Source organism: Vipera berus (genome assembly GCF_964194415.1).
Source record: "Vipera berus genome assembly, chromosome: W".
Classification (NCBI taxonomy): Eukaryota; Metazoa; Chordata; class Lepidosauria; order Squamata; family Viperidae; genus Vipera; species Vipera berus.
The window spans coordinates 52,038,751-52,051,501 of record NC_138210.1 but is presented as its reverse complement, the minus strand read 5'-3'; the positions used below and the strand labels follow the sequence as shown (position 1 = coordinate 52,051,501).

At 45.7% G+C, this 12,751-nt stretch overlaps 1 protein-coding gene across 1 annotated transcript; it reads left to right on the top strand.

Annotated features, from left to right (window-relative positions):
* Positions 1 to 3,164: 3,164 nt before the first annotated feature.
* LOC308676509 (protein yippee-like 3) lies at positions 3,165 to 11,609 on the top strand. Its single transcript, XM_081342345.1, has 5 exons — positions 3,165 to 3,346; positions 7,184 to 7,395; positions 9,246 to 9,289; positions 11,024 to 11,132; positions 11,251 to 11,609. The coding sequence occupies exons 2-5, from the start codon at positions 7,279 to 7,281 to the stop codon at positions 11,338 to 11,340; spliced, it is 360 nt and encodes a 119-aa protein (XP_081198471.1). The 5' UTR covers positions 3,165 to 3,346; positions 7,184 to 7,278; the 3' UTR covers positions 11,341 to 11,609.
* The last annotated feature ends 1,142 nt before the right edge of the window (positions 11,610 to 12,751 follow it).

Below are 12,751 nucleotides of genomic sequence, written 5' to 3'. Positions count from 1 at the left end.
TCCATAAGACTTAAAATTGCCAAGATTGGGAACCTCTACTGTACATCATCCCTTCCAATCTGATTATGATTTACTCATGTGTTATCAAGTTGGCGTTGACTCTTAGAAATCACATAGATATGAATAATAGATCACATTGTACTATTTGGACAATAAATAAAATCAATCTTAAATACATAGTTTTATCCTTTTTCTCTTGGTTTGAAGACTTGGGTCTCTTGGTCATGTGTCCAGGGCTATTCTCACAAGCAGAATACAGAATAACAAAATTGGAAGGAACTTTGGACATCTTCTAGTCTAACCCCCTGCAACCCTATTACAGACAGATGGCTCTTCAGACTCTTCTGTCCAAACCCACTCTGGGTGTGTTTTAGAATGAGAAGTAAAAATCAAAGTTTTCTGAAGAAGCTGCATAGCTGAGTGGGAATTGGTACCCAGGTCTTCCCACTCCTAACTGCTAGGGGACACTCCCTTTCAAATAAATATTTGCTAGAGCTGGCTGCAGTTAAGCCAAGTAAACAATATAAAGAAAGGCAAAGGCAACAACTTGGAAAACACCCACAATCACACAAGCTGCATACGTGCAGTTCTGCAGCTAACTTAGCAAGTAAATTCATTTCTATCTCCCATTCTACTTCATTTCAAGCATATCAACATAGCTCATAGAATCCAGCTGACAAGGTGGGGGGGTCATGTATAAAATCTCTAGCAAAAAAACTGCAAGGTTTTTAGACTCCTGTGGAGTCCAATTAAAAAGAACCACATTGACGAAGACTTTTATTAGAGTAAAAGGAAACCACTGGATTTCCTCAACCAAAGTCGATCTTCTCAAATCCAAGGACAAGATAGTTGCAGAATGTACAAGATCTATCTTCCTCTGTGCCAGAATCAGCAGTTGCTGGTTAGAAAAAGGTTACTGCCATGCTGATTAGATCATGTTGCCTCTTGATAAGTGGGCACTCATTCATGTTTTGCATAATATTACAATGTGCTGTGTTCTACCTCATACAGGCTGGAGGTAGGTAAAAAGCACGTTTCTCTATCTGGACTCAGATCATTTTTGTTTATTTGCATCCCACCTTTATTACTTTTACAAATAACTCAAGGCAGCAAACATATACAACACACTTTCTTCCTTCTATTTTCACCACAACAACCCTGTGAGGTGGGCTGGGCTAAGAGAGAGTGATTGGCCCAGGATCATCCAACTGGCTTTTATGTCTAAGGAGGGACTAGACCTCATGGTCCGTTGGTTTCTAGCCTTGTGTCTTAACCACTAGACCAAACTAGCCCTGGTCATAAGCTGCCTATTCACTTTTTTAAAAAGTCATTTTATGCAGCTGATAAAACAGGCTGTGGCCATCACAACTGATGCCCCAAATGCATATATTAATCTAATCAGCAACATTGGACTTGGTTTCACTGCAGCAGCATGGTTATTTTTCTGGCATTAGCCAACTTGTGGAACTGAAGTCATTATATGCAGATTCAGATCCTGCATAACCATAAAACTTTAATCTAGTCTACTTTGTTGCAGGCATGCCAGACAATTTCCTTCCTCCTGACATCTAACCCTGACTCACAATGAGGAAGTAAACAATGACCACCTTCCCCTCCCAGACCAACGTTGTCTCCTTTGGCTTGCAGTGTTTTTCCAAAATACCCAAGCACAGAATAATTGTTCAGATCCCACCATATACAATTGCCCCCCACACACACACACACGCCTCCTTTTTACTGGAATGTAGAGTCTGCAACTTCTGAATTTAATAAGATGCCCCCATAAGATAAAAGTCGTTGGCACTGTTTGAATTTGTTCTACCAGCAGCAAGATCTGACTGCTGGGCCAGTGATGGATTGTATTGCAAATCAGGGCTGTTTCCAGAGGAGGCAGAGGAGGAGAGGACCTGGAGCTTATGGAGTGAAGGAGCTGGATGAGGCTGTCAGCAGGCCCAGAGGAAGGGAGTGGGGCTTTTGGAGGAGTTGGTGGCGGCGGCATGCTCCAGGGGTGAAAAGAAGCAGGGCCTCTTTGAGGAAAAGGTGGAAGTCAGGATCAGAAAAAGGAAAGAAGGCGAGGTTGTCAGAATACAAGCGAATTTGAGGGCTAGTCCACATGGAGCCCCATTTCCATCTGTCCTGTGTGCCATCGTTCACTCCCTAGAGACTAAAATGGACAATGTGAAATTTGAGCGGGCCACGAACAAGGAGTATATATCGGAGATGGTGACCCTTTGAGAGCTGTATGCAACGAAATTTCATTTTGATGTATGCCGATTGGTGTACATTCAAAGTGACAATAAAGTTATCCTCAAGATGTGGTCTGCCTTGGGGGAAGAGCTTCTACTACAGTGATGATGGTGTTTATATTTGTTTACATTTTAATATCCGGATTTTTATTTTATTTATTTATTTTAAAAACAAGGAGTATATATCGGAGGTGGTGACCCTTTGAGAGCTGTATGCAACGAAATTTCATTTTGATGTATGCCGATTGGTGTACATTCAAAGTGACAATAAAGTTATCCTCAAGATGTGGTCTGCCTTGGGGGAAGAGCTTCTACTACAGCGATGATGGTGTTTATATTTGTTTACATTTTAATATCCGGATTTTTATTTTATTTATTTTTTTTAAAAAAAGCGTTATTACCAGCAGAAAAGTCAATTTCAGCACCGAGACGTTTGCAGGATCCTCTGTTTCCTCGGTACAAAATCTGCCAGGCACGGAAGGCTATCATATTAAAGTGTATTAGCGCCCATCTGCAAGATGCCACTTTCGCTGTAAAAAAAAAAAGACTAAGACTAAGACGTCGTTTCCAAAGAAAAAAAAGTTCCCGCCCCCACCCTTCCCTCCGGCCGCCCGATCGTCTGGGCGCGAGGCACTCTGCACGCGCCCAGAAGCCCGTCGCTTTCAGGGCCGGCCCACGCGCGGCTCTAACGCGCCGCCCAGCCACGCCATCTCTGCCGACTGGCCTCGCCGTGCCCCGCCCCCCGACTCCGTGCCAAATCAAGCGCGGCCTCCCCCGCGTGCGCGTGTGCGTCCGTCCCCTCCCCTTTTATCAGCTCTGCAGTTTATTTGCATAGCCGCCCCCGATTGGCTGGGCGGAAAGAGGAAGGAGCGGAGGGGGAAGCCCGCAGAAAGGAGGAGGGAGGGAGGGAGGGAGGGGGAAAAGGGGGAGGAGACACCTTTGTTTCACAGCCTGGGTTTGTAAACAAGAGGAAGTCTAGACTCCCAGCTGAAGCTCTCGGCGGGGGGCTGCGGGTCTGTCGGCGGGGCGACTCCCCTCCCCAAAAGCCGCATCGAGGCACCATCCCAGGCGGGGGCGCTTCGCCGTTGCTCTTCGGACAGGTGAGACGGGGAAAAGGGCTCAAGGGAAGCGGCGGCGCCCGTGGACGCGTCTTCCCCCGCGAAAGGCTGGCGGTGCGTGGTCGGTCTCTCCGGGTGTATGTATCAAAAGACGCACGGCGTCCCTTGGGTCCTCCCTTGCAGGAATGAAGGGAGGGGGGAGGCATTGGGTGTCTGTGGGCACCGATTTCCAGTGACCCGCTGACCCCGCCTGAAAAGGAGGGAGATCCTCCAAGCTATCAGAACGGATCTGATAAGCCGGAGAGGGAGGAAACGGGATTCCAGTGGGTTCTTTTCAGAGGATTGCCAGTTATTGCCCTCATCCCGTCCACGCAAAGAGAGCCTGTTTCCTGCGATAACCAAATGTACCTTTTTGTTATTTCAGCAGGGGATTTATCTCCTCCCCTCGCGGTTGGCCCGCATCCCCTCTAATCCCCCAGGAAATGCTATAGAGAGAGGGATCCGTTTTCGAGAGTCTCTAATTCGGGATCAGGTGGCATCTTTTATCTATTGAGCAGTCGGGGTTGCGTTTTTTTGTTTTTTTGTTTTTGTCCTTGGAGGATAGTTTCCTGCACACTATCGATTGGTAGCCAAACGACGGAACTGTTTATGAAAGCTGGTTTTAACCCTCCCTTAGTCTCTCCGAGCAAGTAGATTTCTCTCCTTTCTCTGCCCATCAGTCAAGGGAATTTACATTTTTCCAGCTGCTATTTTTCAAAAGTTTTAGTAGAAGGAGGGGGTGCTGGTGGTTTACACCTCCAACTTCTCTTTCCATACCCTTTTTTCCTTATTCTAAAAGTTCACATTTTAGGAAGTTTTTAATAAACATAAATGCTTGGATGAGTGGTCCTACAATTTATACGGAAATATAAAATTTGGCCTATTACTCAACAACTGCCTCCTTCTGATCTCGAAGTAAAAAATCTTGCCATTTACCTCTGGCAGAGAACACAAACACAGTTTTCAGTTTATGACTCTCATCCCAGCCCTATCATCAACTGTCCCACCCCCTGTATCAACCTCCTCTTTTTCTACATGCATATTTCAAGCTTCCTGTTTAACAGTTATAAAAATAAGTAAATATAAAGTGCACGTGATTGTTACAATAAAAGGAAACCAAGATACTTCAGCTTGTCTCATGTCTTTCTCTATTCCTATTTTTCTCTCATGAAAGGGTTCCCAAATAGCCTATTTCTGGGTGTGTTTCTACAGGCACACTGTATTTGATATATCAGATCCACTATATTTTCTTGAGGTTCAAATCATTTCAATATCTTATCTTGCCCATTTATTTCTTACTTGCTATACCAGAGTCGAATTGCTATATATAAACAAGTATGTTGTTCTTAGAGCACAATATATCATGGCAATAATCATCTTTTCCATTATCAGCACAGAGACTAAAGTCAGATAAGCTCAATGTTTATTTATAGGCCTCACGTATAAAACAAATTAGCTTAGGAAAATCCCTCCTCATACCTGGTATATATTTTCCTTATCATATTTTAAAAAGCTTTATTATCTTCTGAAATAAATGTGCAAAAGGTAGTATTTGAATTATATGGTCCAGTTCATTTGGTGTTCAGACAAAAACATATACGTATTTCCTGTGCACATCTAGTAGAAAAGCAATTAATAAATTGCTGGTAAACAAGATGCCTCCCCATTAGTTATGGCTAGTATGTTTCTGTTCTTTCTTAAGACTGTCTTGGATGTTGTTTAGAAGACAATCTCAGTTGCAACTGTTACTGGCAAATATGTAATTTATTTAGAAGAACAATATTTTGTGTTACAGTTCCTTGGGAACTTTGATGACATTTTTATAAGGCATATAATGGGAGGACATTTAAGATTTTTTAAAAATCTTTTTCAAAATTGTAAACAAATCCTTTTTTAAAAAAATAAAGGAACTGTATTTTTTTTTAAACAAAACCACTTCCTTCTTTGTTTCCTTCCTTACACTTCTTCCTTTATTGCTCCTGTCTAGCTATTCCTCACATTCATCCCTTGTTATATTCCTCTCTTTCCTTGGCCTACCAGTAATTTCTGTGTTCAGTGTAGATTCTTAAGAGAAATTATGGGGAAATTTAAAAAAGGTGGGGAATAAAAAACCTCTACGCCATGGCCACACATGGAAAAGCAGAGGTTTGCCTGTAAGGTAGATATTCATAACTTGCTTTAAGTTTAAAGCTTGCTTAGGAGGAAGAGGGGAAAATGTGGAGGGGGTGGGGGATTAAGTTGGATCTTTCAGTTCTCCCAAATGCTAAGATCTTCTCTAAAAAAATAGTCAAAGCACAAATCCAGCTTCCAGGGAGATTTTCCTGGCTCAGCATTTCCTTGCTTGCTTGACTGGCTGGTTTGCTTCCCTTTGAAGGAAGCACCTTTCTCCTCCTCCACCATGAGGTTCCAGACAACCACTCCACCCACCCGCTTTGAAAACCAAGCCTCCATCCTTCCTTCCAAAGGTTTTCCTCTTGCCCGCCTCCCCTCAAATTCCTCTCCAGCTGATTGGTTTAGCCCACTGTATTTCCTAGCAATCCCATCACTCTGCTCCTCCCTCCTCTTCTCTCATCTTCAAGGCTGCTTTGTGTCTACCCCATTCTTCTCCAGCTAGCTCTCTCATGTGGTGCCTTATTCTATGTCTCCAATGCCTCTGGTTTGGCTGCACTTAAGGGCCACACAATTCTCCAAGCCCTTTGTTGTGTTTCTTTGAAGCTGCCCCTTGCCATCATGTAACATGATTCCTCTAGATTCCTTCTGCCTTCTTCCTGGCTTAGCAGCAGATCCCTTCACCATTTCACAACTCCTAATGTTGCCTGCTATTCGGTGACAAGCTGTTGATGTCTGTCTTGACATTCCCTTCCCTCTCAACCAAGCGGATGTTAGTTGCCAGTTTGGTCTAGTGGTAAAGGCACCCAGCTATAAACCAGAAGTCTGAATTCTAGTCCCACTTTAGGCATGTAAACCAGTTGGGTGGCTCTGGGCCAGTCACTCTCTCTCAGCCCAGCCCACCTCACAGGGCTGTTGTGAAAAAAATAGGAGGAAGATTACAATTACAAATAGCAATAAAGGTGGGATGCAAATAAACAGAAATGATCTGAGTCCAGACATACCTTGAGACCTTGAACTATTTATAAAAATAAAGGTGGGATTATATATATATGTATTTGAACAAAGGCCCATGCTGCAAAAGTGAAAACTGCTCATAGGTTTGGGGTCTGTGGCTGGTTATAATACTTGACAGTTATGTGCACAATCTGGTAGAATAAAGAAAACGGAAAGCTGTTTTTATAAGAAAAGTCTAGAGTTTACAGCGAGGGGTGTTCATGGTTGGAGACGTACTAGGACAGGGGGGTCTTCAAACTTGGCCAATTTAAGACTTGTGGACTTCAACTCCCAGAATTCCTCAACCAACGTGTTCTGGCTGAGGAATTTTGGGAGTTGAAGTCCACAAGTCTTAAATTGGGCAAGTCTGAAGACCCCTGTACTAAGAAGACCTACCCTGAAATTAATTGGAAGGGTGGCTTGGAAAGTTAAAGCCTTATTCCTAAGGTAGTTTTCTTTCATCACGGGATGATCAGCTGTGACCTACATCCTGGGGTTAATTACAGGCTGAGTCTCCAAGAAGCTGCCGAGGGAGGGAGGGAGGGAGAGCATGAGGGAGGGAAGGAAAGCACCACGTGGTATTGTTTTTGTTTAGATACTAGACTGGTTACACAGAACCTGGCCAGTTCCCAGAGCTAAGAAGCAAAATCTTGGCATTCTGACTCTAGGTCTGTAAGCTGTCACTTCTGATAGGATCTCTGTAGGTTGGTGATCTGCCTCTTCCTCTTTTTTTAGGGCTTTCATCTGCCCTCCCCCAACATCTCCTCCAGGAGCTGTCTAGTTCTCCACAACTCTCCTGCAGCTTTTCTCCTGGTGTGACTCCCACCACAATGGTGAGGCTGTCCAAACCCAAAACTTTTCAGGCCTATCTGGACAACTGTCACCGTCGCTACAGTTGTGTGCATTGCCGGGCCCACCTGGCTAATCACGACGACCTCATCTCCAAGGTACAAAAAAGGGAATGAGATAACCCTGGTACACCCCTCTAGAGAAGATCACAGCACCCAAGGGAAAGGGGTTGCTGCGCCTAGGTTAGCTCATTTTAAAAGAAAAAGGAAATCATAAGGCGGTTTATTGCCAAAGGAGGAGAATGTAATACGGAAGGGCGACAGAGAAAGGACAGCCATATTTTCTTATACCCCAACGTAAAAATTACTACTGTGGATTTTCTGTGTTCCTTTAAAATTTGTCAATCCTCTAACAAGTACAGGTAGTCCTCAGTTTACAACCATTTGTTTAGTGACCATTTGAAGTTACAACAGCACTGAAAAAAGTGGCTTACAATTGAACTGCGTGGTGACCAACTACTGCAGCATCCCCACGGTCAGGTGATCAGAATTTGAATGCTTGACAACTAGCATGTATTTACGACGTCTGCAGCATCCCAGGTCATATGATCACCATTTGCAACTTTCCCAGCCAGCTTCTGGCAAGCAAAGTCAATGGGGGAACCCAGACTTGCTTAACAATCACAGGCTTCACTTAACAGCCACAGTAATTCCCTACAGTAATTGCAATTGTGGGCATAAACTGAGGACTACCTGTAAGTCATTCCAGGACCAGTGTCAAATAATATCTTAAAATACTTTTTACCCTAACGGAGCAATATTAATGTTTTAAGTTAAATACAGAGGCTTGGGAACATAGATTATAATTAGTATAGATCAGACATGTCAAACACAAGGCCTGGGGGCCAGATCCGGCCCGCAAAGTGGTTTCATGCGGCCCGCGAAGCCATCCTGGAAACAGTGAGGGAACGGCCCCCACTGCCTTGGCCCTGGCCCAGAGACCCTCCTTCTGCCAGAGACCCTGAGATCTGTCCCACTCCTGCCCAGGCCCCTATAGGCACCCTTGATGCGAACGAGGTAGAGCTGGCCACGCCCACCCAGTAGGCCATACCCACTCTAGCCACGCCCACCCAGTAGGCCGTGCCCACCCTGGTCATACACCCCCCCCACCCCCCCCACCCCTGCAACCGCAATGCTGATGCGGCCCTCAATGAAATTGAGTTTTACACCCTTGGTATAGATTAAGCAAGCCAAACTCTGGCCGGTATGGTTTATTGGAGAAATCAGCACCTCCCAAGCAAACCACCATTTAGATCTAGAAGTTTCTCCTCTGGGAATAAAGCAGTTAAAAACCGACAAAGAAGGGGAGGGCCGTCCTCCAAGCAGCCACCGCCAATTGCAACATCACATCTCTTTCCGGAGCCACCTTCCAGATGCTGCAGAATTTCTGAGCAGTAAAAGATGGGAAATTATTTGGGACTAGAAGAAGGCATGAAGAGAAGGGTGTGTGTGTGTGGGGGGGGGTTTGTTTACAGAGGGCAATGGGTTCTTTCAGAGATGCCTGCCTAGGCTTGCCAGCCACCTCCACCCCAATTCTCAAGAGCTTTCAAGGGCAACAGGTCTCAGCTGTGGCTGATTAATCATTAAATTCAGTTTCATGGGTTTGAAAGCAAACTAGAGAATCAACAAGGAAACGGGGAAGAGAGCGATGGCCATCAGCCAAGCCAGGGAGGGGAAGATAAGCAGCTGATCTGGAACTAAAGTCTACAGAAGATGATAAAAACAGCTTGAGACAGGCTGAAGGCCGCTCCTGGGATTTGGGTTCCCAAAGTGTTTGTGTGTGTGTGTGTGTGTGTGTGTGTGTGTGTGTGTGATAACCAGGGAGACAGAGTGGCAGGATGAGAAATAACTGCGGAAAGTACTCAAGGTTGATGGGAGGCATTTGTTTAAAATAGGGACAGGAAAGTATTTTGTTTTTTAACTATGCCCCCTTCCCCTTTTTGTTACAGTCTTTTCAAGGAAGCCAAGGACGGGCATACCTATTCAACTCTGTGTGAGTATCACAAAAGAGGAACATATTTTGGAAGAAAAAAATATAAAACCTGCACTCAGGTTTTCTCTCCCAAAGGACCTCTAGCTATGTTAAGTGGCATTGTCTGGGGCCAGGACAGATGAGATGGTTGTTTTAGTTTACCATCAGAAGAGCAGCAAGTCTCTGCCGTATCCTAATTCTATGTCTGAATGCTCATTGAGCTAGTACTCTCAGGTCCTACTATACTGCATCTTCTATAAGGACTCCCAGACTCAATTCATAACACCTTACCTGATAAAATATCCGAGAAATGCTGATCTTTTTTTTACATGCAACTACTGTTACCAGATCGGTATAAAATAACTTCCCTGAATGTGGCCAAATTCTGTTATACTGTATGTAAAAGTAGGCAAACTTTAACGGCCTACTGTTAATCCACCACCAATTACAATAAATTATTCTGCCTGTCTTTCAATTTTATTTTTTACTATTAATTATTGTTTTAATGCTTTTATTTGCCGGTCTGTGACCGTAATAAAGATTGATTGATGGAGGTAGTAACTCTATTTAGTCAGTACTCTAACACTAGCACTAACCACAAGGACTTTGGCCAGCCAGAGTCCTCTGTTGAGAAAAATCTAGCTACCTGAAAGAAAAAATCTTGCACTGAAGTCTTTCCCCTACCACTGTCCCTATGGGGCATCTGTAGATTAAAGGGTCAACAGAAGAGACAATCTCTCATTTTCCATGGATGGGAGCTGAAACAAAGGAAAGCAGAAGCAGTTAAGCTATTAAGATAGTAGAAATGAGAGAAGGAAGGAAATAGATTTCAGTAAAAGATAACTTAATAGGCTAATCCCCTTTTCCAAAACAGTCAACCCAGCAGGAATGGGGGCTATTCAGATACAATTCAAAAACATATAAGAGACCTTCAAAGCAAACTTAAAATACTTCAGGACTAGTATTGATTGGCACATTATTCCAAACTGAAACTCACACCTAATCAAAGAGGGTTATTTCCCAGTGATCCCATAGGAATAAATGAACACTGCAAGTGAGTTACAGGAGCAAGTAGCTACTCATACCTTGTTGCTATTTTGATAGCAGAGCCACAGCCTGGAGGCTAATCAGATCCTCTCCTAATATGCAGGCTGTTGTTTGTCCCTATGCATTGCACACTTGACTTTCACCATAAGGTTATAAACCATTTGGGGTCTCCTTTCTCCCCAGCTCCAGCCTGTCTCTGTGGCACTACACTTCAAAAGACCTTGGTAGACCCCCCCCAAAAAACCCCAGAAACCCTACCCTCCTTTCCAGATGGGGGTTGTGGGCTGACCTCCCTCATTGGGTGCTGTTTCTGAAGTCACTGAGTGACTCTGAAGCTGGACATAATCCAAATGCTGGAATAATCTCCATCTTCATATTCCAGTTTGTGAGAAAGTTTTGGGCTAGTTCTTGTCCTGGTGTGCGTCCAAACCAACCTAACAGAACTGGGGGAAATCCAATCCAATCCCACCCTTTTTCCCACTGGAAGACCAAACCAGCCTGAGCTTTGTCAAGCACCCACAAAGGGAATAGAATCATTATGGCAGTGACGGGTCCAGCTTCAAAGAAGAATGCCATTCATTTCATCCCTCGATTGGTTTCCATTTTCAGTGATTTCAAGGCAAAGTAGAAGTCGTACTAGGAAGACGATTGGGCGGAGGGGCCCTCTTAAATCCAGATGATATTGTGCTTTCTTTTGGCTCCCTACAGAGTGAATGTGGGATGTGGCCCAGCAGAGGAACGTGTTCTGCTGACGGGCCTGCATGCTGTAGCTGATATATACTGTGAAAACTGCAAGACTACCCTTGGATGGAAATATGTGAGTCTCCTGCTTTGTGCCTTCCTCTTCCTCTGCCTCCTTAAAACAATTGCACCCCCCCCCAATAGCTGGCTCCCACCTGTATTGTTCCTTTCTCTTCTTCTTCTTCTATCTACAGGAGCAGGCCTTTGAAACTAGCCAGAAATACAAGGAGGGCAAATTTATAATTGAACTGAACCACATGATTAAAGACAATGGCTGGGATTGAAAGCCAACCAGCATCTTTGGACAACTGTATGTAGGGGGTGGTGCCTAAGAAATGTCAAATTTCCACCAAACCTGCCTCTACCTTCTCAACCATTGGATTGCCATCCCAGGCACCTCCAGGGGCACCTGAGTTGTGAAGGAGGAGGCGGTGCTCCTGCCAGAGACACATACCCACAGCTCAGTCATGTTAACAGTTAGATGGTACCGCCCCAGACGCTTAATGGACCCCGCGAGATTCCAGGCAGCGCTGGGGTCCCCACCTGCCTCCCCCACTCACAGCTCGGCAGATGCCTTAGTGGAAGCTTGGGAAAGGGCAGCCACTGAGGCTCTTGACCGAGTTGTACCCTTGCGGCCCCTGACCCGATGCAGATCCCGTCGAGCTCCATGGTTCTCCGCGGAGCTCCGGGAGATGAAGCGCCGGAGACGGGGCCTAGAGAGCGGTTGGAGGTCCAGCCGATCCGAATCCGACCGATTGCGACTAAGAACCCATATTAGGTCTTATCTCGCTGCGATAAGGGTGGCGAGGTCTAATCACTTCGCTACCCTTATCGCGTCCGCAGATAATCGCCCGGCCGCTCTGTTTAGGGTGACTCGCTCCCTCCTTAATCAGGAGGCGAGGGAGGAACCCTTGCAGGGTCGTGCCGAGGAGTTTAACAATTATCTGTCGGACAAAATCACTCGGATTCGGACCGGCCTGGACTCCGACTGGGCAGAGTCTGGCGATCAGGACGCGGGTGGTCTTGTCGATATCACTTGGGAGGAGTTTGATTCTGTGACTCCGGAGGAAGTGGACAGGATTATGGGGAGACTGAGCTCCACCACATGTTTATTGGACCCGTGCCCTTCCTGGCTGACTTATGCAGCCCGGGAGAGGACACGCAGCTGGTTCCAGGCAGTTATATCAGCTTCTTTGAGTGAGGGTAGCTTCCCTGCCGTCTTGAAAGAGGCGGTGGTGAGGCCCCTCCTCAAGAAGCCTGCCTTGGACCCAGCTGTATTGAACAACTTTCGTCCGGTCTCCAACCTTCGCTTTCTTGCGAAGGTTGTTGAGAGTGTGGTGGCGCACCAGCTCCCTTTGGTCCTGGATGAAGCGGATTATCTAGACCCGTACCAATCGGGTTTCAGGCCCGGGCACAGCACGGAGACGGCATTGGTCGCGCTGGTGAATGATCTCTGGAGGGCTCGGGACAGGGGTCATTCCTCTGTTCTAGTCCTATTGGACCTCTCAGCGGCTTTCGATACCATCGACCATGGTATCCTGCTGCGGCGTCTCAGGGGATTGGGAGTGGGAGGCACGGTTTTACAGTGGTTCTCCTCCTATCTCCAGGGACGCTCGCAGTCGGTGTTGACAGGAGGGCAGAGGTCGACCGCGAGGTCTCTCGTTTGTGGAGTTCCTCAGGGGTCGGTCCTCTCGC

Excerpts from the sequence above, each read along its gene's own strand:
- LOC308676509 (XM_081342345.1), top strand. The coding sequence starts at position 7,279 with ATGGTGAGGCTGTCCAAACCCAAAACTTTTCAGGCCTATCTGGACAAC. Across the intron at positions 9,290-11,023 it reads GCATACCTATTCAACTCTGT|AGTGAATGTGGGATGTGGCC; the intron begins GTGAGTATCACA and ends GGCTCCCTACAG. Across the intron at positions 11,133-11,250 it reads CTACCCTTGGATGGAAATAT|GAGCAGGCCTTTGAAACTAG; the intron begins GTGAGTCTCCTG and ends TTCTATCTACAG.